Genomic DNA, 25,486 nt, shown 5'->3' with positions numbered 1-25,486 from the left:
GATCCCCAAGGGCACCTGCCTGCGTCACCCTGAGCTTAAATCCCAGTCACCGCGGCCGTCATTGCGCTTCCTGTGCTCCAGCAGAAAATAAAACACCCTTTTGGAAGCAGCTTCTAATTTGCCGCCTGTTTCACAAGGTATTTGTGTTGAAACGGGAGCAGGAAGCGGAGTCCCGCCGCGCCGCACGCACACCGGCAGGGCACGGCGGAGACTCCCGCCCCGCGGCGCTGCCCGAACGCGTCCCGCCAGGCCGAGCCGCCGCAGCGCTGCGGCGCGGGGACAGCTCCGCCCGGGCGGAGCAGCGCGTAACGGCACCGCGTGAGCGCGGCCCCGCTTCACCCGGGCGAGAAACGGCTCCCCGGGCCGCGAGGAAGCGGCGGGTGGAGGGGGCGGCCCGGGAGCCCTCCTTCCCCGCGCAGCACGGGGCTGTGCCTGCTGCCGAACAGCGGCGGAGTTGGGAGCAGCCGGCTCCCATCGGGGCCGGGCTGCAGGCTTGTTTCCCAGCCAGCTGGAGCCCCCTGTGCTCCCCACATGGTGGCACACAGCAAGCCCGGTTCGCCTCCCCCATACCCCGGCGTCCGCCCCTCGCCGGGGGCGCCGTGTCCGAGCGAGGGGCCTCGGTAGCCCGGCAACGGCGCCGCCCGCGCCCCTGGCCGGCGCAGGGTATCCTGGTGCCAGGCGTGTGTGCCGGGGGGGAACAGGCTGTCCCTGCTCTGGTGGAGACACTCACGCGTGTCCCCCCCCGCAAAACAGCAACGTTGAGGAAAGGGAGCCCTGCCCTGACAAGCCGGCTGCCGTCATTCCCTCTGGCCGGGCGGCAAGGCTGGCGCCCAGGGATGCACCCGGCGCAGCCGGGGTCTCACAGGGGTGGCGGCACACGTTTATCCCATGGCTGCACATCAACGCTGCCTGGATGCGGCCTCAGTGCGGTTTTATTCCGATTTGGATGCACAACCACCGGTTTTCCCCTCACATTCCCCTCACGGGTCACTCCCCACAGGTGCTGCTCCGTGTGATGGCAGCGCTGGGGCCTTCCCTCCGCTCCCGGCTGACAGGACCTCTCAGGAGGGCACCCTGCCGCACCTCCACCACACGGCCCCGCCACTCTGCGGCTCCCACACCCGGTCCGTAACGGGGAAGCCGGTAACTCCCCTCCTCCCCGCTCCACCCGCCACACTCAAGATGGCGCCGCGCCACACTCAAGATGGCGCCGGCGGCGGGCGGGGTGAGGGCGGTGCGCTTGGGGCTCGGGGGTGGGGGGGGTGTCGCGCACTCAAGATGGCTCCCGGCGCGGCGGAGAGGGAGATGGCGGCCGGGGCGCAGGCGCGGCGCGGCGCGTCACGCGGCGCGGCGTGACGTGCGGTGCGTGCGCGGCGCGCGGTGACGGAGCGGGTCGGCCGCGTCCCTTTGTTGGTGGCGGCTGAGGCGCGGCGGGGCCGGGGCCAGCGGGGGGGGCGGCGGCGGGGCGGGGGGCGCCGCGCGAGCCGCCGCCGTTACTTCACCGCCTCGCCATGGACTCGGACGAGGGTTACAACTACGAGTTCGACGAGGACGAGGAGTGCAGCGAGGACAGCGGCGCGGAGGAGGACGAGGAGGACGACGAGGAGGACGAGCCCGACGATAACCTGGACCTGGGCGAGGTGGAGCTGGTGGAGCCCGGGCTGCGCGTCGGCGGAGAGCGCGACGGGTTGTTAGGCGGTGAAACAGGAGGGCTGGGCCCCGGCGGCGGCGGCGGCGGTGGAGGCGGCCTGGGCGGCGGGCCGGGCCCCGGCGGCGGCGGCGGCCCCGAGCAGGAGGAGGATTATCGCTACGAGGTGCTGACGGCCGAACAGATCCTGCAGCACATGGTGGAGTGCATCCGCGAGGTCAACGAGGTCATCCAGGTGCGGACCCCCCGTCCCCGGGACCGGGCACCGCCGGCGGCGGTGGGGGGGAGGCGGGTCGGGCCGGGCCGGGCCGCGCCGCCAACGGGCCTCGCCTGAGCGGCGCCGGGCCCGGGCCTCCCGCGGCCCACTGCCCCTCGCTAGCTCCCAGCGAGCCTCCAGCCCCTGGAGGCAGCCGGGGGGTCCCTCGGCACTCCCTTCCCGCGGGGAGGCCCATCGGGGCAGGCCCGGAGCTCGCTTCCTGCCGTGGAAGCGTGGGGAACGCGGCCGTTGGCTGTAAAGGACTCCTCTTTCTTTGTGTGGTTGCCAGCTGGTGGGCTGTAACCTGCGTTTTACCTTCCCCCCGCTCGGTCTTTACGCCGGCTGGGGGGGATTTAGCCCTACAGCTCCTCCCGTGAGCCGGTGAGCCGTTGGCAAGCTCTGGAATTTGGGGAGAGGCAGCCAGGCACGGCTCTCTGGGGTTTTTTTGCCTTCTCCCTTCCCTTCTGCCCCGCCACATACAGGCGTGCTCCAGCTCATGGGGCTGAACCTTGTGTTTGTTTCCAGCGTAGGCCAGGAGGGATACGAGCCACTGCTGCAAACGCTAACTCTTCTGTCTTCAGAGTTAAGCACATAGTGCTAAAATAGAAATTGAGTTCAAAATAACATTTGCTGACTTCAGATGGAAGTATGTAAAGTCTTGTCAGTTGGCTCTTGAGCTTTCGGCAGAAATTTCAAGCTGCTGAGGCTTTCTGGCTTCCCTTTGTAAATGTTTATGGCCAGGCTTTGCTCCAGCTCACCAGAAAGTTTCTGCAGGTGATCAGAGTGTGTGAGTTTCCTTTTGTTTCGTTTACATGGGATTATTCAGAGTTAATCAAAAATGCTTCTTGTCCAATCTGCCAAGAGGAATAGTGTGAGAAAGTGAAATATTGGAGGATACAGCGCCCCAAAAGCAGTTGCTTTGCTAGTCGTATGCCCTGCCAGTGTTGGTAGGTCAGCTTAAAGACAAGATGCTTCAGTGAATGCATTTGCCCAACTCCTCTGTGCTCTACGGTAGCTGTAATAGCAGCTTTAAAATGTTGCTTTATGTGCTATAAATGCACTGTAGCTTATATGGAGCTTTATGCAAACAACTCTACAAGTATTTGCGTACCAAATGAGTAAATGGCATTTCTTCAGTCAAATGAAAGTTTATAACTTTAATAACACTACTGTACATGTAAAGCTGAATAAAAGAGTCTCTTTAGATTAGCTGATTATCCTACAGTTAAAGGTGATCTCATGGTTAAGTACGGATGTTTCTTTGCCGCCAGTTATCGATCCTTACATAGGGAGGGAAACAATGACGAGTAGACATGCAAATAATAACTGAAAGTTTTTACTCTTTGAGTCTGGATTTAGTGACCAAGACTGAGAAAATCATGACATGGACTGATGATATTGAACAGATTCTGCCATTGTCCTATCTTTGTGTAAGCAAAGTGGTGGAAAAGTTCCTGCCTTCTGGAGCAGCGAGTATTCCTGCTCATGTGTCTTCCGGACCTGGCCGCCTTGCTGCACTCACCTGCACGTTCTTCATGAACTGATTTCTTAGACAAGGTCCTGGTTTCTGGTCTTTGGGTGTTGTTTTCCCCGCTCTTATACTGCCTTTGAGCTGTATGACGTGTGCTCGACCTCTGAGTTGCAGAGCTAGTGGAGAGAAGTCAATAGAGGTGAAGATGTAGGTGAAGAGACCTTTCTTCTCCTGCACGCGAGTGGCAGCAGGAGGCCTGACCCATGGACTTGGCTGTGTTGGGCTCTGCAGAAGCCTCGTGAGCTGCCTACGCAGAACTGCCGGGGCTGCTGCCTATGCTTCAGTAACTTGGGTTGGGTTTGCAGTAGCTGCTCCTGGTTGAACACAGCAGAGTGCAGAAACTCTGGTCGGTTAGAATGTCATGGGTAAACTCGGGACCTAAAATCAGCTTAAGCCCTGGAAGGTATCAGAAGAGGGTAGAAAAACATTCAGTTGCTCTGAATGGCTTTTAAATGCCAGCTTAACTGCCAGTAGATTCCTAGTCTGTTCAGAGGTAAGTGAACCCAGTTCAGGGGATGCTTCAGTATTTGCTCATCCTCGCTTCTGTTGGTGGTGACGAAATCTTCCAGGGCTCTGTTCTGTTTCTTTCCTTGGGTTTTGGCACCCAACCAGGCTTGCTGCTGCTGCTGCTTTTCTGGTTCACTAAACCTTTTCTGGAGTCCCGTTGGCTCAGGATCCTGCTGCGGATCCTCAGTTGCAGTGCTGTGATTCACTTGTTCCACTCAAGTACTGGGTGGCTGTGGCCTCTGTGTATCTACATGGGGTTTTGGCTATCGAATAATGACGGTTGTGGTTATGTTTTGTAGTGCTTGGGAACTTACTTGTTCAAGTGAGTATGTAATGTAGAGGTGCCCAGTACCTGAAGACTTCAGCTGTAGGTTTCATGCCCTCTAATTGGGGAGGTGCCGATTTCTTCTGATCGGGAGTAAGGTTATAAATGAGATTTTGTTTTTCAGTTGATCATCTCAGCAGCTGCAGTGAAAGGAAGAGGTATCAGTGAGCCATGAAGTATCTGCAAGGGGGTATCTGAGCTGTGGCAGGTATAACTCTGTATTAAACAGCCTTTATTCATAGTAAAACACTACATTGGAGCAGCTTATTTGCTGATAGCACTACTAGTTGAAGAGTAGTGCTGAAATTCATTCTCCCATCCGTTTAGTCATTTCCAAATACAAACCGCATATGAAAAATGAGCTTATCAGGACAGGGGTTTTACCTGACAAAGACTCTGCAGAAGTAGTAGCTAACTTGTGGTACACTTTCTGGTTACAGAGGCTGTAACTCGCTCTGTAGCGTGTGATGGGCTCTTGAAGACGGCTGTTTGGCGCCGAGCTGGTGCCTCTCCTTATCACTTGGCCTTCTGAAACCACTAGACTTCCAGTGAATGAGGCAGGCTTCAGAATGACTCAAGTATTTACTTTGCATTTGCTCTTTTTTTTTTTTTCTGAGCATAAGCAGGACTTGAGGTGTTTCATGACGATTTTTGTGCAGTATTTGGCATCAATGCTCATAATCAACTTTGAACTCTACGTGTCACACAACAAGAATTCCCCTTCCTCCCTGAATGCAAAACTGGGTATGAATTAGCTCCTTAAGCTTGTACTGTCAATTGGCTGAGAGTTTTAAACCTCACCTCAGAGTATCGCTTCCATTCCACCCCTACAACTATGCAGGGTAGAGAGTCATTTAACACGTTAGTTTGGATTTTAGTTGTCAAAGTAAGCAGGCTGATTTCTGATAGTTTCCCAGCTGCTGGCAGCAAACTGAACAACTGTAGGAACCTGGTCATCGAGGTGGTGCTGAACAAAAGGCTTTCTCCTCTCAAAGGCGTTTACCCCACAGTTGAACGTCTTCCCCATGTTCTTTATATCTGAACTTTGGTCCAAATAATTTGCTGCTGCTGTGAATGCCTTTTTAAAAGCAGTCAGATTGCTGTTTCCATCTTTGCTCTAGATTCTCTGAAAATAAACTTGAAAACTGTTTAGAACAGCATGTTTATTTCTACTCTGAAGAGAGCACATGATGATCTGTGTCTCTGTAGCTTTGCTTGGCCCAGTGTCCTCCTTGCCTTATTGGGAGCTTGTGTGATTTCCATATTTGAGTTGGGTTTGTTTCCTCTTTTTGGTCACCTTTTTCTGGAGCATTCCAATGACATCATCGTGATGTCACTGAGCACCTTCATTCTTTCTGGATTTTGTAATGGTGAGGGACCGGAAATACTGGGATGGAGTTCTGAGATGGCTGGTGTGTCAAACAAAGCTCTGAAAAGGGAGTTGAGCTGCTTTTTTGTGTCCCCACGCCAGAGCAGGGAGCAGGATCCTGGATGCAGCCGGGTGTTGTGCTGTGTGGGTGTGAGCATGTTGAACTTCACGCCTGAACCTGGCCTTTCTCTGGAAGGAGGTGGCATCACTGGACCCAACGAAAGTTACTCTAGCTCAAAAATACCTTTTCTTTTTACTACAGGCTTTAAGGTTCTTCATAGCAGAACAGGTAAAGTGTAACATCAAAGCGTTAGTAACAACCACTGGTTACTCATTTACATGCTGAAGCTGTGTGACTTCTTTGAAGGTAAGGTCAGGTCCTTACAGGATAAAAGCTTTGCCATTAAAATAAGCCCAAACCTGAGTCCACTCCTAAGTTGCAAAGCTGTGTTTGTTCATGTGTTGAGGGAGGCCGCAGAGCTGAGGTGGGCCAGGTGTCCCCCAGAATGTCACAGCCCTGTGGTTAAATAGAGCCCTGTCACAGCAAGTGTGAACCCGCTATCACTTGGCAAAAGGGGTCTTATCAAACAGCAGCTTCACTTGCTTGGACAGAACATACTGATTTCCAGCTGTAACTGAGGAAACTTCCCTTATGCTGGTGTCATTGAGGCTATGGGCAGTACTTCCCAAATACACTGTCCAAAAAGGAATGACTTGCCAGTGAGCAGCAGGAATAGCTGCTGGTGTACAGGGTTGTGCTTAAAACCGTATTTAAAGCTAAAGATGACATCTTGAAGACTCGGAGTACTTGAAGCTACTTGACAAGCGTTGGGTAGGAGGCTGTGGGTGGAAGCACTTGAGGCTGATGCTGCTCGCACTCGGGTCCGCTCGCGCTGCGGAGCGAGGTGAATCTGCAGCCTCCAACTTCTCTTACTGTGCGGTTAGCTGTTTGATAATAAAATTCGTGTTGGGGCCCTAATGTTGTGATGCTGGAAGGAAATGCTTTGTTAAACGCTGTGTTTCTGTCATGGGGCGTTTATAAGGTGTTTCATTACAGTAGGAATGCATTTAATATTTCCAAGGAACGTAGTAGACTTGGTTGTGACAAAGCATTCCTGAAATCTGGCATAAGCCATCACTGCAAAGCTTTTGGAAATGACATGGTATTTGTTCCCTGCCTGCCACGACGTGTAATTCTGAATATAATAGAATATTTTTAACCATTATTTCAAATTTCAGCAGAACCAGTGTCTGTGAAGCCTCCGGAGTAACTTCAACTTTGTACTTAAATGACCTGTTTGCTTTTAGTGCTTCAGTTTTTGGTTAGGCCAGATGTAAACCTCATGGCTGGCCAGGAGTGAAAACATTTGATGCCGCTTTCTTTTGTCTCAACATTATTTTTCAAGCATCACAACAAGGCAGCCTTCTCTCAGGGGCCTCGTGGAGGCAGATGGGGACTGGCATGCATTAGGGATGTTTTCAGAGCGAAACTGAAAACACTCTTTGTTTTTTAGCTGCTTTTAAACATTTGTTTCTGAAAGTGAGAAACAAATAGTAAATACAGTTATTGCTATTCCCTCTGGGTTTAATTTTAGTGAGCAGGACCATACTTGCCATGCAAAGGAGGAATGTTAGTTCAGCTATAAATTGCAAACTGGTGCGCCACGGAGAAGTTGTAATTGAGACTGCAGCGTTTGTGGCCCTTGATGTGAAACAATAGCTATTTCTGGGTGTCAAAGCATGATTAAAATGAAACTACAGCTTCCATTTTTATACTCATCCCAAGCTCTGACTCCTTTGTTTTAGCCTTGTGTGAGTTAAAGATCATGGTAGGAAATAACCCCCCAACCTCTGATCCTCTTTGTGTTCCTGTGATGTGTGGAAGCACAGGGTGGCCCTGTGGCTATTAAAAAAATATTTGACATGATTTTTGCTCAGCGCTGGTTGGCACAGTTAAATTTAGGAGCAGAGTGTGCAGGATTTCAGTTTGACAGTCTCCACTTCTTGTCATTAAAACTGAGACCTGGAACACTTCACCATTTGTTTGCAGTGATGCCATTAAAGTAGCTGTGTGCACAGCACCTCCCCAAGTGTCCCTGGGACCTGTTGAATTGTTTTCAGCTTTCTGTTTTGAAAAGAATCTCTCTTCCCCTTCACTTCATCAATGAGATCAAGTAGACAGGAATGGGGTTCTGCCGTTTGCTCTCATTTGCACTGGAGCAGTTTAAGGAAGTCATTGTCGTTCTCCAAGTTGTGCTTGTGCTGTAATAGTAGAAGCCTCTCCTGCCTGGAGAGCGTGGTTGCTCATTCCCCTGCTTAGGAAAGTCCATTTTGAATGGTTGGTAACTGGGAAAAGTATCCAGAATTTGTCACAAGAGCTGTGACTTGCCATGGGAAGTAACTGAAGCCTGGAAATCCCTCTGTGTGGTTCTGTCTGTAATTTGCCTGCTCAGGGTCATGCTTCCAGTCCTCTGGACATCTATTACGTGTGGAGTTAGAGTGATCTCACAGTATTGCAAGTGGTGTTTTCTGTTTGTGCCTGGCTGCACTGTGTTACTGGCATCTGTAAAGAATGTTTTGAGGCTTTTCATAGAATCCCAGCCTGGTTTGTGTTGAATGGACCTTAAAGCTCATCCAGTTCCAACCCCCTGCCACGGGCAGGGACACCTTCCACTAGAGCAGGTTGCTCCAAGCCCCTGTGTCCAACCTGGCCTTGAACACTGCCAGGGATGGGGCAGCCACAGCTTCTCTGGGCACCCTGTGCCAGCGCCTCAGCACCCTCACAGGGAACAATTTTTCTTTTGCATGTCTGTGAGCACATAATGCTGCTGGATTTCATCAAGTCCTGCAGTAGCTTCAGCAATTGCAAGCGAACTGCAGCCTCGTTCAGTGTCAAACACGCGGAGGGTTTGTAGCTGCTCAGCGGTGCCGAATGGTGCATTTAAGTGCAGCCTGGAATACAGATGCCTGTGTGTTTGCTGGGCTCCTGTAGGCTGTGGGTGCAGGAGGCTCCAGTGTGACGAGGAAGGGACCGACCCTGTGTGAGCTGGAGAAGCACAATCCTCTTAAGTTGATAATGAAAATTGGGATAGTATTTAAGTATCTTCACCATCCCGGCTGTTTGCTGTTGGGAACGTTGAAAACCTTGAGATTGCCTGGCCTGTATCTGCTTCCTTAGCTTACTTTTAGCTTTTCATCTTGAGCTGGAAATACTGTTTCAGTGCATGCTTTGAAAACTGCTCTCCGAGGCTTCTGCAGTAGTTGAGTTTCACATGTAACTTGGGTTGGTGGTGGTTGTACTTCACAAGTCGGTGTCTTTTTACAGTTTGAAATGCCTGTATAAGCATAGCCACTTGCTCAGAAGAGGCCCCTTGTTTACATGGCATAGCAATGCTGAGTAATTATTTTTGGTATTCAGAGTGGTTCACTGTGGTTAGTGTTTGAATCACTGTATGTACGTAACGCTCCAGCAACTATCTGCTTCCAGTCCTTTGCCTGTTTTTAGGGACGGACAGCTTTTGCCAAATGTCAGGAATTGTTCCATGTCTGAAGCCTTACACAGATGACTTTCAACAGTGTCTAAGTCACTTGGAACAAGGAAGAGGCCAATAAGCTGTTGTAGCTGTGACTGTGTTGTGACAGGCTCTGGCACATCTGTGTGATGGCAAAAGGTTATAGATCTCTGTGGATACACTGGGGAGAGGAACCAAATGCTGCTGCTGCTGGGGAAAGGGAGCAACTGAGAGTCCTGTGGGCAAGTGGTTCTTGGCCATAATTTAGGATTAACTGTGTGGCAGTCTGTGTACCAGCTACCTAAACCTCTGCCTCTTGGCCTTCTCTATAGTTACTGATCACTTTTAGGTTGTGCTCACTCATGCTGGCACATGAAGTTCCTCTTCTAAAGCATTCTTGGTTTTGTATCTTCCTCAGTTAAAACTTTTACATGCCAGAGCACCATGTGGCACCTTTGTTTTCCAGGGATGAGCAGTGCAAGGATCCTGTCTTGGCCGTCTGCTTTAAAATTAGGTCTTCTGGGAAAGTACTCATGGCTGATACGTAAAGGCATGAGAAAGAAAAGTTCTTTTCCTATGGCTATTCTCTGCCTGACTTCCTGGTCTGAGGCACCCTGCATGTCCTGTGACACCATGAACGTGCCCTTCTGTGTGGGGAGGGTGCCTGTTAATTCACAGAAGATGAAGCTTTGATTGCTTTGTGATGTGAGGAGTCTGGGAGATAATCCCCAACGTTGGAAAGGAAAAGCTTGGATATTTGCTTATTGCCTTCACAGCCCTTCAGAAAAACTGTCTGTGCCTGATGGAGTAATGTTTTGTGCCTTGTTTCACAAACTCTGTTTTCCAGTGGGTAAACAGTTTAGAGTAGGAGATCCTGCTCAGAAGGATTCTGTCTGGGCACAGTTAAAGTCCTTTTGGAGTGGAGAAAACACACTGAAAACATAGAACTAGAAGAATCTGTGTAATTGCACCGGAAAGTAGTCAACTGGCAAAATAACAGATGAGTTTGGGTGTTAGTTCAGATTATTTTGTTCTTTAATATCTGCTTTTTCCTATTAAGGAGAAAGCATGAAGAGACTTTCTTCCAAGATAAAGAAATGAAAACTTGTAAGTATTTCTGAAGGCTTCTGCTTCCTGCCTGGTATTAGCAAGCTAAGGCAACCTCTGGAGTGCGCTGAGTAAGCTGGTGAGTGTAGTGCCCTGGCAAAGTGTGTTTGTCCTGTTTACTTTAGCAAAACCTTTTCAGAGCCACGAAGGAAGTGGCTGGTGCTTGAACAACCCCATTATATAAAAATCAAGTCAGGACGTACTTGGTTTTTGCCGTTCCTGTGCTGCTTTGATGTGTGAGTGGAAGCTGCTGAAATAGTCACTGTGTAGTGAAGTACTTCACGTAACTTCCTTTCAGGTTTTGCTTTGGTTTTCTGAGCTAAGGCTGTTGTAGGTAGGCTCCCATTGCTGCTTGGCTTGAAACACCAACAAACTCGAGCTGTTCTGGTGCTTTGAGTTTCTTTGGGTTTCTAGTATCCCAAGCACTGCTTTATGAGGTGTAGGGAGAGTGCACCTGCAGCCTGAAGTAGGGGCATGGTTACATGTACGTTGCTCTTGGCTTGGGCACTTCCCATTCCCTTGCTGCATGGGTACAGCTGTTTGCAGGGCCACATAATGAATGGGGCTGGTGAACTCTCTGATGAAATGGGCCACTCTGAGCCAGCCCACTGCTTGTCCCTGGGAGCAGTTGCTTTGCTCCGTCTTGAAGTGAACTGCTCAGCTCTGTACTGTCAGCAAAAGAAATGCACCTGAAGACAAGGCTTTGGTGGCCTGGTTTGGGTGCAACATTGTATTATAGGTGTATATGTAACTTTTGAAAGAGCTCAGGGTAGTTTTTCCCGACTCTGATCCCCTCTGCAGCTGGTAGCTCTGGATTGTGTGTGTTCTTGTGTAACAGATACAAATTCAATCAGCGTTCCGTTGTCTGGCAGATGGAAATGTGGAGAAGGATTAGGGGAAACCAGGAGAATTCACATGAGTAAACAGTCCCCCTTGCAATGAGCTTTCCTTGTGAGAAGAATAACCTGAGAATAAGTTAGCTCCTAATAATCTCTGTCCTAGTAAGTCTCAGGGATCTGAGAAATAGGGAAGTGAAAGGAATGGTCTGGAAAAGAGTTGAGGACCTCTTCTGGAAAGAAGGGCGAATGTGAGAGCCATGTCTCGGGGTAACCGAAGGAGACATGATGAGGCCTGATGAGGTTAGACTCCAGAGAAGGTGCTCAGAAGTGACAGAGTTTTGCTGATCAGTCTGTATTAAAACTAGGCTGAACAGCAACTTTTAATTAAAAAGCTAGGGAGAAAAACACTCCAACATTTAGTTAGCAGCTTCACTTCTCTTCCTGCAGCTCTGACAGTCTCTAGTAAGCCCTGCTCTGAGTCCTTGCCTTAGAGTGAAGAATGAGGGTTCTCCTGTGTTCCTCTTCACCTGAAGTGATCCTAGTGAATGCAGTTAGTACAAAGTTTGGCTTTGTGTGAAGTGGGGGGTTTTGGGGTGAAATAGAAATGATTAATAAAGGAACAATTTCTGTGACTTCCTGGATTTCATCAGTACTGTGAGGATCTGGTGTATGAATGTGTCCAATATCTTGGGTTTGGTAATAGTAATACTTCTGTGATGACTGAAAGATACCTGAGCAAATTGAGGTGGCATTCCTGGATTTGTACATATTTTATATATGCATTAGCATGTTTTGTAATAACCATTCTCTTTATTTTACTTGGTGAAATGATGTGTTCGAAACTTCCTTATTTGTATTTTTGAGAGCTGAAATTAATACTTGAAAATGTACTTTGAAAATGTATTTTTTATGTTGGATGGTGACAGTTGATAGTAAATGCGAGTGTAGTTCTGTATGACAGTAAAGATCAAGTATAATGTGATACAGGTCTTGGACTGTTGCAGTTCAGAAATGGAAGATACTCTGGCTTCCATTGGGAATTCTGTATTCAGGTACTGGAAAAGGGTTCAGAGGTTTTACAGACACTGGTAAGATGCTTGAGAAATTGCTAAGCTGTGTCTTGGCTCGCTGACTCTGTCATCTGCTTTGTGTCATTCCTGTTCAGGAACCACCTTCCTATCTGTGATACTGATTTTTTTCAGCTGGGATCAGAGACTGTAGGAGGGGAGCAGAGGGTAAAGAATTGCAGTTGTCTTCAGGGATGCCCGGAATGGCTGAAGCTGGAGGGACGTGCTTGGGATGTTTGGGATCTCTCTCATTCTCATGTGCTGCGGCGTAATCCCCCTCCCCTGTGTCCTGCTACGGCTTGCCAGGGTATCTCTGCAGTGCTGTGGTTTGGGAGAGGCTGGTGCCAGCCTTTGCAGTGCACCTCACTATCCGTAATTACTCACATTGGAACCCTTCATATCAGTTGTAAAGCAGGACTGATGGATGAGGTGGGTTTTTCCTCGTGCAGAAGCCCAGTGTGTGATGACAGGTAGTAATATCTTAATGAGAAAGGAATAAGGGGAACCTTGTCAGCTAGTGCACAGTCCCTCAAAAAACTCCTGGATGTGGAATTGCACATCCAGGTTTGTTTCCTGGTGCTCCAGGTGCTCTGGAGGTTTAACTTGACTGCTTCAGAGACTCTTCTGATGAAATGAGTGCAGGTTTGTGTAGAGGCAAGTCTTCAAAGTCCTTAAGTGAGATTAGGGAGGAAAAATTGGAGGTTTCCACTTCTCCCCCACTGCTATATAATTTGTGACTTGTTATTTCGGCGCTGAATCCCAACGGAGTGTTTCTCTTAACTTGGGGGAGCTCAGGTAGTTGGTTAAAAATACCTGCAGCCCTTAGAGACTGCAGTTATGGTTTTAGGTGGATGTTAGAGACTGCAGTTACAATTTGAGGTGGATCTTGTTAAAGGATGGGAGCGAGACTGAACAAGAGAATTGCTGAACTCTTCATGCCTCCAGAACATCCTTTCTTCAAAGGTGGCTTCTGTGGAGCCCTCGGAGGAAGAAGTTTTGAGGTGTAAACAGGCAAAATCTCTTTCTGTAGAGGAAATCCCAGCTCGTAAACTTGCCTGCTGCCAGGGCTCGGTTTTGTTTGCTATAAAACTAAGTGAGACTAAATGAGCGGAGTATGGTGAATAAACTGCAAAGTCATCATTAAAAAATGGGCTGAACTAGAAGAGGCTTGTTGGGAAGAGGATGCTGGCAGCTCGTCCTAGTGCAGATGCAGATCCTGCCAGCAGAAAAAAGTGCTTTTGCAGGTATAGCTGCTTTTGTGTGGGGAAGTGATAATAAGCTGCAGCCACATCTGCTCTGGGGCTTTTGCCAGTGCAAAGATGTTGCCAAAGATTACATCCCCAGGACACTGCTGCATTGGCAATGATTTCCTGGGCCTATAAAGAGTGTTAAGGTGGCTAAATTACCATTTCTTTGCTTGATTGAGAGTTATAGACTAAGGCACAGGGTCCACTGGGGGAGATTTACTGCCCATTTATCAAGGTGGCATCGTGCATACAGAACATATTTTGCCAGTAAATCTTTTAAAGGGTTAAGCTCTTCCTGTTCTGTATTGCATTGCAATTTGGCAAGACAGACTCTTTCTGCTGAATGGTGCAGAGATGGTCCGTGGGCAGGGGCTGCTGTTGGGAAATGGGAAGGTGTTGATAAGAACTGGGATCCAGTTGTGGAGCTGGAGTGCTGAATGGGTGCTGGTTAAATCTATGCCGAGTGGTGTGGTACAGCATGGTGCACCCAGCTGCTTCCTCGAGCCAGGTATGGGCTGCCAGGAAACAACTCGAGGGCCTTTGTGTGGTGATGAGGAGATGAATCAGCCCAAGGGAGGTGGTTTTTTCTCATTCCTAAAGACTATGGAGTGTGGTGATGCTTGGAGAGTGGGTAAAACTCCTTTGTGAAAATGAAGCATGTGGAGAGGGAATGGTTCGACCAAGTGGGCACCGTTAGAGAAAGGGACAAAATGAGAAGCAGTAAGGGACCGCAGAGAAATAGGCAGTGCTTGGGTGGCCACCAAGCTGAGGCCTGGAGGGGAGAGATAAGGTGGAAGGATGAGAAGGATTTTTTTCTTCATGCAAATCCTCTAGTGCTCTCTTCAAGTGCCACTGGCTACAAATTCTTCAGCTAAGCCCGTGTTTCTCCTCAGTCACGTTGTCTCCAAAGGGGAGAACATGCCACCCGTGACCATGTCTCATAACACTTGAGCTAACCTGGCCATTGCCACGAGGGAAGTATTCATTTGGGATGGTTTATGTTTAGCTCCCATGGTAGAGCTTTAACTCACTGATGTTTGTGGGTGCTACTGGATTGTGGTCATGGTGGAAGTGATCATGCTGCACCATTTTCTTCTTCCTGTCTGTGTATCTGTTGGAAAATGTTAATGATAATGTTCTGAAGTGGAAGCTGGGATCTGGGACACAGGCTGCCCAGGCCTGTTGTTTTAAGATGTTTGTGTAGTGAGTATTTCCCCCGAGTACCTGTGACGTGTGCTTCACGAGGTGGGCTGTCCTTTGGCTCTCGTTCTTGCCAGCAGAAGAAGATGCTGTGTAATCAAGCACTGTAATAGCTGTTGGGGGAGAAGAACTCTGTGCTGGCAGTGCCCTTTGGGTAAGGCTCTGTTCACAGTTGGAAACAACTGATTTTGAGGAATCAGGAGCAGTTGTCCTGAGGTGATGGACAATTGGCCGGATTATATCTTGTGTGATAAACAACTCTCCTGTCTTTGAGCATGGTAGAATAGATGCTCTTTAGTGCCCACTAACAAAAGCAGGTGGGAGACAGAGCACCCAACAATTTGATGCTTAACGCATTTCTGCTGAACATAAGTCATCTTAGGGGCTGATCCTCTGCTTGCACATTGTCTAAAGAGAGGACACCCTTTCTTTCATCATCATCTGGAAGGACCTTTGAGGCCAGGAAAAGGACAATTTGAGGGACCTTTGCAGAGAACTTATAAAACTTAACCCAGAAAATCAATCAGTTATTTCCTTGGCAACTGCTTGAGCCTCAGACAGACCTGCTGTGGGAATTGGCTGTGGAAAAAGAACAGAACTTATTGGGAATCTGCCCTTCCAGGTATTGCTGTGATGTTGGGTGTCAGAAAAATATTCTCATCCTCTCAGTTTGCCTGGTGTCTTCTGCACACTTCAGGTTTGCCAGGGCATCATTATTTCTTCAAGTAATCCTAGGAAAAAAATAGTCTTTTGACATCATGACATTTGACAGCGAAGGTGAAGTACAATTTCTGATACCTCCACTGATCTGCTAATAGCATTCTCCGAATTCTGACAGTGTCTTTGACCAGGTGGTGCCTTCACATGTGCTTAGAGCAGGAAAAGTGATGTTCTGTTACCCTGAGGGCATGGAAAATGCCCAGAGAACTCCTGGGTACTGCTGATCAGTGAGTAGTTGACTTGGCAGGGCTGATACGGCCTGTTCTTTACATGGTGTGAGCTGATGGAATTGGAGCTGGCGGACAAAGCAGATGTGCTCCCTGATGTGAGGAACAGGGCCAGTCTCCTGTGGATGCATCAAGCCTGGGAAATGGGTACATCCCATAGAATGGTTTGGGTTGGAAAGGACCTTAAGATCATCCAGTTCCAACCCCCTGCCATGGGCAGGGACACCTCACACTAGACCGTGTCACCCCAGGCTCTGTCCAGCCTGGCCTTCCATGTCCAGCCTGGCTCTGGGCCAGAACCTGGGAATGTACAATGCTGACTGTGGTGAAATTAATGTACCGATACATATCTGAGTGAGGGAAGAGAAGCAGAGAAAACTTTTTTGAGACATCTTAAGACTTCTACAAAATAATTTAAAGGAAAAAGCAATTGTACAGTTCCTCTTTCAGCTTTATTCCTCTGTTGTCTGTTCCTGCCTGCAGACAGTTCCTGTAGCTCAGGACAGACCCGTGCTTTCTCTGAAACCCAAATGTGGAGCTGTGGGTTGTTTTCCTTGTACCGACTTGACGGGTAGCTGACCTGACATGTGCCACTTCCAGTCTTTCCAACACTGACTAATAAAAGACACTAGGAAAAAAAAAGCATGTTTCTGTCTTGCCAGGCTCAGGACGTGGTGTCGTTGAGGACACATCTGTAAGGGTTGGCAGTGTTCCCACCTGCTACTCTCTGAAATCTGGTGCTTGGTACCCAGCTAAATAGAGCCCCTAGGTACTAGTGATGATGCAGACACGGCTAGGTCCTGAGCAGCCACTGCCCTCAAGATATGTCTTGCACGTAGAGCTTTTGGAAGAAAGATGTCAAACCCTTTTATTGTCTTCAACATGACAAACAATCTTTCTGGGTTATGCTTTCAATTGCTGGTGAGATAATGAGGGAGAAGAGTGGGACCTCTGGCTCTAACTTGTGTGAAATTATACCCTGATATGCTTTAAAGTCTTTGGGACAAGAAGATTTGGGGAGTCTGGAGATGGAGAAGAGGCAGCATTGCCATGCCTGACTCATGGCTCTCAGCAGACTGATTTCACAAACAAACCTCTTGGAAGCAGGTGCCTGTTGTGTGAGTCGTGCTGACTCAGTTGTCTGGTGACCCTGCACTGGGTTAAAATAAACCAGCAACCCCTTAACCTGGGTCAGTTCCTGGATCTGGTTCACTTGTAGCTGTGCAAGCAGTTGTGTTCCCATCACTAAGCAGTTGGTGGTTGAGCCAGGAGCGGGGGGTCGCATGAGCTTGTGTTGCTGCTGAAATAAATACTTCCTGAGCTGCTGCTGCTTGGTCTGGTGGCAATGGGATGCAGCTCCTTTGAGCAGGCTCTGAAGAGCATGTTTTACTGCCTGCCTAGTTACTGCCCTATTTCAAAGTAAAGTAATAATCCAAGTAGCTGTTATTTTATCTCACAGGCAGAAATAGAGCTGGGACATAGCTAAGCTGCTCTGGGTTTCTGGAGTCTTCCTCAAGGCTTCTAAAATCTAGTGTAAGGGAAGAGATTTCTTACCTGGTTCTGACATCCTCCATCTGGGGCTAAACTGAGGTATTTTGGTACCTATTGCCCAGTCACCAAACTCCTCCACCTTCATTCAGCATCACTTTTACTTTCTACAGCAAAATGTGCTTTTGCCTTCCTCTTGAACCGACACAGTATGTTTCCTTCAAGCCCAGCGTTAGTGAGTTGTCACAGTGGTTTGGGACAAGAATTGAAACCTTACTCGTGTCTTTTGTAGAGACTGTTAGTCTGAGAGACTGTGCAGGACTGCAAGTATCAAATACTGCTGCTTTCTGCCATTGGGGATAGTGGTGATCTGGAGAAAAACAACAGTTCTCCTGTTTGATGGAGCTGGATGCATATGTGGTACGTGTATAGGAATTGTGCAGTAACTTACCTGGTGGCCAAAATGAAGTGTATTGAGGTGAGAACTTTTATGGGGTTGGGGTCCTAGAATCCCAGAATCCCAGAGTGGTTTGTGTTGAAGGGAGCTTAACCCTCATCCAGTTCCAGCCCCCTGCCACGGGCAGGGACACCTTCCACTAGAGCAGGTTGCTCCAAGCCCCTGTGTCCAACCTGGCCTTGAACACTGCCAGGGATGGGGCAGCCACAGCTTCTCTGGGAAAAGTCTGTGCCAGCGCCTCAGCACCCTCACAGGGAAGAGCGTCTGCCTAAGAGCTCATCTCAATCTCCCCTCTGGCAGGTTAAAGCCATTCCCCTTGTCCTGTCCCTCCATCCCTTGTCCAAAGCCCCTCTCCAGGTTTCCTGGAGCCCCTTTAGGCACTGGAGCTGCTCTAAGGTGTCCCCTTCAGGAGCCTTCTCTTCTCCAGGCTGCCCCAGCCCAGCTCTCTCAGCCTGGCTCCAGAGCAGAGCTGCTCCAGCCCTCGCAGCAGCTCCGGGGCCTCCTCTGGCCTCGCTCCAGCAGCTCCACGTCCCTCTTGTGCTGTTGCCCCAGAGCTGGATCAGGACTGCAGGGGGGGTCTCCCCAGAGCGCAGCAGGGGGGCAGGATCCCCTCCCTGAGCTGCTGCTCACGCTCTGGGGGTGCAGCCCAGCACACCGGGGGGGGTTCTGGGCTCAAGCACACACTGAAGCCACGTCATGGGGAGCTTCTCCTCACCCAACATGCCCAAGTCCTTCTCAGGACTGCTCTTGGTGCTGTCTCTGGATAAAAGGGGAAAAAGGGAGTGTGGGGCATATGGAAGAGCTGTGGTATATAATGCCAAGAGGGAAAGGGGCTGAAATATGCTTTGTGGGCACTGCTTTGGGAGTAATAGGATAAGCAGGGAAGGTGACTGGGTGTTGTTAGTGATGGGGACATGGAGCTCTGATAGCTTTTTCTCAATAGCCACTTGTGTTATGTTGATTTCTCATTCTACCGGAAGCAGTGCTCTGAGGCACTGGATGTCGACTGAGGGCTTGGCATGAGGGGAAAGTGGTGATTACCAGGGACCTGGACTCTATCTGGGTGAACCTGCAGGTCCTTTACATTTAGGGTAGCCAAAATTCTTTTGGGGCTCTTAATATCACCTAAAGACAGCCTAGCTGCAGTGCTGCATGCTGTTTCTTCCTCCGCAGTGGGAGATACTAAGGAGCTACTGAAATAGTAAACTGGAGGAATTATATGGAAATGATGCCATCACCTTCTCCTACTCTTTTGAGGCAAGTCTTTGCAAATTCGTGAGTGGGAGGCAATGGGTTGAATAAACCCATTCTGAAACGTACTCTGGCACCCATGTGCTCCCACTCCAGTTCTCTCTCAGCACATCAGCTGTAGTTGCTCAGCGGCAGCTCTGGAAGCTATAGCCATAGCTTGTGGTGCTTACACAGCTCTGCTGAGCATTTGCTTGTGTTGGGGTTTCTTGTGCTGGGAGACAACAGTGGGAGAGAGAGATTTGGGTGGTAGGGCATTTGTGGGCAGTGAAACAACAGTGCTCCGTAATCTAGAAGAATGGAAAGTGACAAATGGGTTGTGAGAGCCTGGACATTTGGAGATCTCTTGTTCGCTAGTCCTCAAGGAATGTCCAGTGGCACAACTTGCTTGAATTCACAGGGTCTCTGTTCCTGTGGGTCTTGGCTCTGTAAAAGGTTGACTTTATGCTCTAGAACTGTAGCAAAAGGAAGTAGAAGCCAAAACGTTCTTCAAATTAAATGCCTAAAATAAGGGTTAACATCTCTGTATTCTGTCATCCAACTACAGATACGGTGTGGAAGCAAGTGTAGCTGAAATCTTGGGAGGCACCTTCCCTGGTGGTAGCCCATATGCAGTGTTTAATTTGCGCTGAGCTGGTGGTGGAGCTTCTGCAGCCACGCGAGAGCCGGCGCTACCCAGCACGTTTGAGCAGCATGGCGAATCCCTCCTATCTGCTTTCACTTAGAAGTATCACAGTGTGAATTCAGTTGTTGCACTTCCAAATTTGCTAATTCATCCCAGAGTTGTTGCATTAGGATGGTTTTTATTCCTGCTTTTAAAAGCTTGGTTGGACAATGGGTTTTTGTTGCGGCTCCTGATCATTAACCCGAAAACTTTCCAAAAGGCTCAGAGAAAATGTAAAGCAGCTGACTGCTTCATTTCTGGCACTTGAACCTATTAACTGCAGTAATAGAGCTCTCTCCAAAGTTGTTTTTTATTATCTTCCTCTGCTAGAAGAGTGGATGTTCATCAGAGCTAGAAACAGCCGGTGAAGTGCACACAGGTTACTACAAACGAGCTATAACATCCAGCTGCTGTTTGCTGCCATCATGCAATGGTGCTAATTCTGTAAAAGTTAATTTTCAGACTTCAGAGGTGATGTGTGAAGGGAAGTTAATGAGATGGAGAAAGAGGTGGGAAGTTCCAGGGATGATCAGCGCTGGAGCTGAAGCCTGGGTGTGTGTTAGTGGGAAGCCACAGTGCAGTGGTTAATGCCGGCTGGAGGACAGCAGTTGGCAGCGGTGACTGGCAATGTCTCAGGGAAGTAGCCTGGCATCATGTGGAGTTGCTTGGACATGCCAGTAGCAGGAAACAGGTAAACTTTGGGGTGATTCAGAGGTGGTGATTTCAAGTCACTTATCATGGCTTCAGTGGGGCCGTAGGAAGCAAAGACCATATCCTTAGTGGGTGTGTAGGAAATAGCTGGTACTGAAGTTGCTGTTACTGCTTACAGCAGGGGTTTGGAAGATGGGAGCTATCTCAGATCCACCTGTGCGTGTGGTACTGGCCCTGTGACCTGTGAGGTGGCTAATGGCAAAATGTACTGTGGTGTGGTGCTCTCCCAAGCCTCGGGATGGCTGAGCAGGAGAGTATGGATGGGTGGTGGCAGACTGGGGTGTTTAGCTGCTGTCCTCCTCTCCTCACAGCAGCCCTCTCATGTTCTGTCTGTAGCCAAGCCAGGGAATATTAGATTACATGAAAGTTTTCCAGCAGCTTTTCCAAGTGCACAGTTGGTGGTGTTCAAAAACTAGCAAGTTTGGTGATACCTCTGTACGAGATCACGTCCTGGAAGTGCTCCACACATAGATCTCATCTTCTGCATTCAGGTCTTGGGAATTGTATTAAGCAGCTAGAAATGAGGTTTCGTGCGTGTAAGATTTCCTCCACCAGTGTGTGCAATATGGTCGCCACCAAGCAAAACTCTTCCGGAGGAAACCAGTTGGTTTCCTTGTGCTGGGGAATTTCAGTATGGTCTTGTGTCCCTTATGCACCCATGCGATTAGAGCTGTGGATGTAGCAGGGGTTTGAACCATTTGCAGAGGCAAAGCCAATGTTTCTGGAGTGTCTGCTCTAATTCCTGAGTGCAAAAGCAGTTGTGTCGAAAACCAGATGGGAAGCGGTGTCAAACCCGTATTGCTGTACTGCATCTGAAACTGGGATAGAGATGCTGCAGTTGGGATGAAAACTGTTAGAATGAAAAAGCTGCTGTGTTTAGAAAACAAAACCAGTCACGAAATGAAAAGAAACAACATGAAGAATTTCTCAATACCGTATCTCAAGGAGGTAGGAAAGGATTTTGCTGCAGAACTGAACTGAAGTTGTTCTCAAATAGTTTTTGCTTGCAGCGACTGCTGGAGTTGAAACGGGAGCTTGCTCTCAGCATGGGATGAGGAGCTGAACTCTGAAATATGCTTTTCTCAGTAATAACTGCAAGAATTAACCCCAGATGGAGGAAAACGTGAATGGATCAAGTACTGCAAACTGTCAGTCAGCAAACTGTGCTGCTTGGGAACTCCGATTTAAGCTGATGTCCTAATAATCTATAACTTATAATTCATTTATGCATTTAACGTGCAATCCAAGTTCCTCATTCCAATTCCTACTTATTTTGACAGCAAAAAGAATTCAGATTGAATAGTAGTGACCAAGCTTCCAGTTCAATTAAATCCTGTTAAATTAAGGAGTTTTATTTCTATTAACAATGCTTTTTTGGAGAAGTCCAGACCTTTGCAGGGTTTCCCATCCTGGTGTCTCCCACTTGCACTGGTGTGCCTGAGCATGGCAGCATACATAAGAGTACATACAAATACCTCCAGTGAAAAGAGGTGGGAAGTGGGATCTGTGTGAAGCAGACCTGGGGCTTGGCTGCTTTGTTAGCCTGAAACCAAAATCACTACTGAGGGGCTGCCTGCTTCTCTCTGGGCAGAGCTGTATTGTGACTCATTTGTGAGCGAGGAAGTTGTGACAGGGAGTCTCTTAAATTGCCCTGAGAATTCGAACAAAATGGCTGCTTTCCTCAGGATTCCTTCCTCTCTGGATATTAACGGGCTCTCGGTGATCTTCCTTGGCTTCCACATGGTACGGTTTAATAGGTGGCTGCTGTAAATGGGATCTGCTGCTTCAGCTTTCATCAAAGCATGTTGGGAGGAGGAGGAAGCATTTGAACATGTTGGCTTTCCCGTTGCTTGTGCCTGTTCCTGGCTGCTTCCCTCGTGAAAATCCGTCTCTGTAACCAGAAGTTACCCTTTGTCAAAGCACGCTTCTCCCTGCTGCAGCTTCAAGCCTAAGCAGTAATCCTGGCTGAGCAGCAGCATAGCCTGTTCATAGCTAATCTTTGTGGTGTGAGACAATAATCCTGGTGCTAAATGAAGAGCCCATCCAGTTCCAGAACAGAAACTACACTAACCCAGTGTTGTTTAAATATTAGAATCATAGACTCAAAGAGTGGTTTGTGTTGAAGGGACCTTAAAGCTCCTCCAGTTCCAACCCCCTGCCACGGGCAGGGACACCTTCCACTAGAGCAGGTTGCTCCAAGCCCCTGTGTCCAACCTGGCCTTGGACACTGCCAGGGATGGGGCAGCCACAGCTTCTCTGGGCAAAGTCTGTGCCAGCGCCTCAGCACCCTCACAGGGAAGAGCTTCTCCCTTATTTCTAACCTGAACTTGCCCTGTTTCGGTTTGAACCCATCACCTCTTGTCCTATCGCTACTGATGAAGAGTCCCTCTCCAGCATCCTTGTAGCCCCCTTCAGATACTGGAAGCTGCTCTGAGGTCTCCACACAGCTTCTCTTTTCCAGGCTGAACAGCCCCAACTTTCTCAGCCTGAATTCTTGCAGCTCTGGGCAGCGTGAGTGTCCGAAGTGGCTGTGGCGTGATTGATTAAGCGCTGTAGCACAACTAGTGTCAAAACAGCTGGAAACAGCAAATTGTTCATTGTCATTTTAACCCCATATGACAGAGTTACAGGACATAGGTGCTGTGCAGCAGTTAACCTTTCATTGTGGTAGATGTGGGATTTCGGGCTCCAGAGCTGCTCCCAAATAATTAAGGTAAGCGTGTGCATGGAAACAGTGAACGTGGAGCAGCTCTTCCCTGGTACCGTGTTGGTGCGTCTTGCCTTGAATTAGAACAATCCTTCATGCCAGAGGCTTCTGCGTTTGTATTTCACTGTGATTTACGTTATGCAAACCTCCTAGTGCTGCCTCCCTCCCTGTCTCCTGTCTTCCCAGGGTAAGGCCAGCTTGGGTTGTGTTGCTGTCCCCCTGCACGTGAGCAAGGGCATAAAGTTAGTATGTTGGACAAATGCTGCTGTAGGCAGAAGAAGCTAAAGCCCCACAGGCCAGGAGAAGCTCCCCCTCACACCATATTTGTGTTAGAAACCACCAAGCCAATAGTGCTGGTGTCTGGAGTATAAACCTGAATTTTGGAAAGCTGCAGCGTCTGTGTTGGGGAAAAGGGAGAAGCCACAAACAAAATGAGACCCTCTTGTTCTTTGTGACCACATTGTGTCCTTTGGTGAGGATATCTGCTGGGTTTGCCTTGTTGCGCTTGATGTTCACTGCAGACCACTTCAGTTTCTTGTTAACATGACAGAACTTATCCTTCAGTGCAGGGGAACCTGTCTGTCGTCTTTAAAAAGTCAGCCAGAGACCTCCTCTGTTTCCTGTTAGACTAGTAAGTGATTAATGGGTATTCCCAGAAGCCTTAGTACAGTGGCCAAGTGGGCTGCTGTGGCAGAAAGGAGGACAAGACTTGCAACAATCCTACTGGTGCTTGAGAAATGAGGAAAATGGGTGTTTTTGTACATCTGGCACAGACTTTTCCCAGAGAAGCTGTGGCTGCCCCATCCCTGGCAGTGTTCAAGGCCAGGTTGGACACAGGGGCTTGGAGCAACCTGCTCTAGTGGAAGGTGTCCCTGCCCGTGGCAGGGGGTTGGAGTTGGATGAGCAACACAAACCAGGCTGTGATTCTGTGATCTCTGGGCTGAGTGAGGAATCCTTATGTTTGGGTAGAGCTGTGTTTTACTGTCTGAAACTCATAGCTCCAGAGCATGGCAGGGGTGTCATGCGCTTCGTAGATGTGGGAATGCTGGAAGGCTTACGTAGGGAAACCTGTACGTGCTGTTTGTGGAGCACATTTAGCCTGAGACTTCCTGGGTTTAGTCCTAGACCATGGAAATTCTTTAAAAACTGAATGTTGTGCTGCCTATCGGAGCTGGTATCAGAATAACCGAGAGAATCTAGAGACAAGAGCTGTTCGTTGCGTAAAATATCTTTTCATTTTGTATTAATTTGCTCGAGGAACATACATGTTTGTGAGCCATTGAGAGCCCCTTTAGGTACTACTATATCATTCCAATAGTATTACAAGAAAAGATGTGGTGGAGACCCAAATACAGGAAAGATCCAAATCTAAGGCCCTGAAAAAGGCTGCAGTCCTCCTTCCTGAAGCTGGACCAGCCTTTTGGTGAGGAGATCCTTAAATTCCCATACAGCTGCTTGGTGGCAGGACCGACTTGAAGCAGTTCAACTGCTTCTCTGTGTCTGCAGTGCTGGGGGGGATCAGAGAGTGATGCTATCAGAAAGCCTTTTCTTGATCTCTTTTCTTTTTCTTCTCTTCTCTTTAAATGGGGTCCTGTGCTGGTTTGGGATCATTCCTGCCTGGCTGCTGCAACTTGAGCAGTGATGGCAGGGCAGAGCGCTGCTTGTCCTCATGGCCAGGGCAGAAGGTGAGGATGCAGCTCCCAAGGAGACACAACTCATGCAAAGACCATCCTATTGCCCCAAGAGCCTCTCACCCTGCCTCAGGCTATATGCTCCGTGTGTCTGTGGTGCATCAGCTTGCTGCTTTGACTGAGAGCTACAAAGAAAGGGGAAAGTAATTCCATCCTGGGTGTGCACCATTGCTGTTTTCCACACAAGGAAATGCAGGGTAAATCCACCCTGAAGTGGAATTCCTCCTTAGCAGCAGCTGCAGCGCCGTGATCCCGACTGCTGTGACTGTGGGGAAGGTCGGGGTGCTCCTTGCTGTTTGTGATGCCCAAGCACGTGTGGCTCCAGCTGTGTGGTTACAGGTGGGAGCTGGGATCCATGTCACCTCGGAGCCTGGTTCCACGATGGGCTGTGGCTGCCCTGTGACAGCAGGTTGGCAATACCGGTTTCTGTTTCGTTTTGCCTCGTGCTGTGTATTGGATTTACTGTCCCAGCTACTTAGGGGGATCCACATGGGCTGGATCAGGGATCTGGTCTAACCTTTCTAAAGCAGCTTTTGTTCACATGGGCTTTTTAAGCTGGAAAAATTGCTTAATTTGTCCTTAAACAAGCTGTACTGGCAGATGCTGTGAGGGCTGGAGCAGCTCTGCTCTGGAGCCAGGCTGAGAGAGCTGGGCTGGGGCAGCCTGGAGAAGAGAAGGCTCCTGAAGGGGACACCTTAGAGCAGCTCCAGTGCCTAAAGGGGCTCCAGGAAATCTGGAGAGGGGCTTTGGGCAAGGGCCTGGAGGGAAAGGCCAAGGGGAATGGCTTTAAGCTGCCAGAGGGGAGATTGAGATGAGCTCTGAGGCAGAAGCTCTTCCCTGTGAGGGTGCTGAGGCGCTGGCACAGACTTTTCCCAGAGAAGCTGTGGCTGCCCCATCCCTGGCAGTGTTCAAGGCCAGGTTGGACACAGGGGCTTGGAGCAACCTGCTCTAGCGGAAGGTGTCCC

General features: G+C 49.2%; 1 protein-coding gene across 3 annotated transcripts in view; it reads left to right on the top strand.

Moving 5' to 3' along the window:
* Nucleotides 1-919: 919 nt before the first annotated feature.
* Nucleotides 920-25,486, top strand: part of ARIH1 (ariadne RBR E3 ubiquitin protein ligase 1) — a 62,320-nt gene continuing 37,753 nt past the window's right edge. For 2 of the 3 annotated variants that reach the window (XM_030496716.1, XM_030496714.1), the window contains exon 1: nucleotides 920-1,883. In XM_030496716.1, the coding sequence (XP_030352576.1) occupies nucleotides 1,512-1,883 (372 nt within the window). In that variant the 5' untranslated portion in view covers nucleotides 920-1,511. The remainder of the gene's footprint in view (nucleotides 1,884-25,486) is intronic. The other variant, XM_030496715.2, reaches the window with a different exon arrangement.

This window comes from Strigops habroptila, chromosome 9 (genome assembly GCF_004027225.2).
Source record: "Strigops habroptila isolate Jane chromosome 9, bStrHab1.2.pri, whole genome shotgun sequence".
NCBI classification, from domain to species: Eukaryota; Metazoa; Chordata; class Aves; order Psittaciformes; family Psittacidae; genus Strigops; species Strigops habroptila.
Note: the sequence above shows the minus strand (reverse complement) of the source record. Positions and strands in the feature narration are given on the sequence as shown.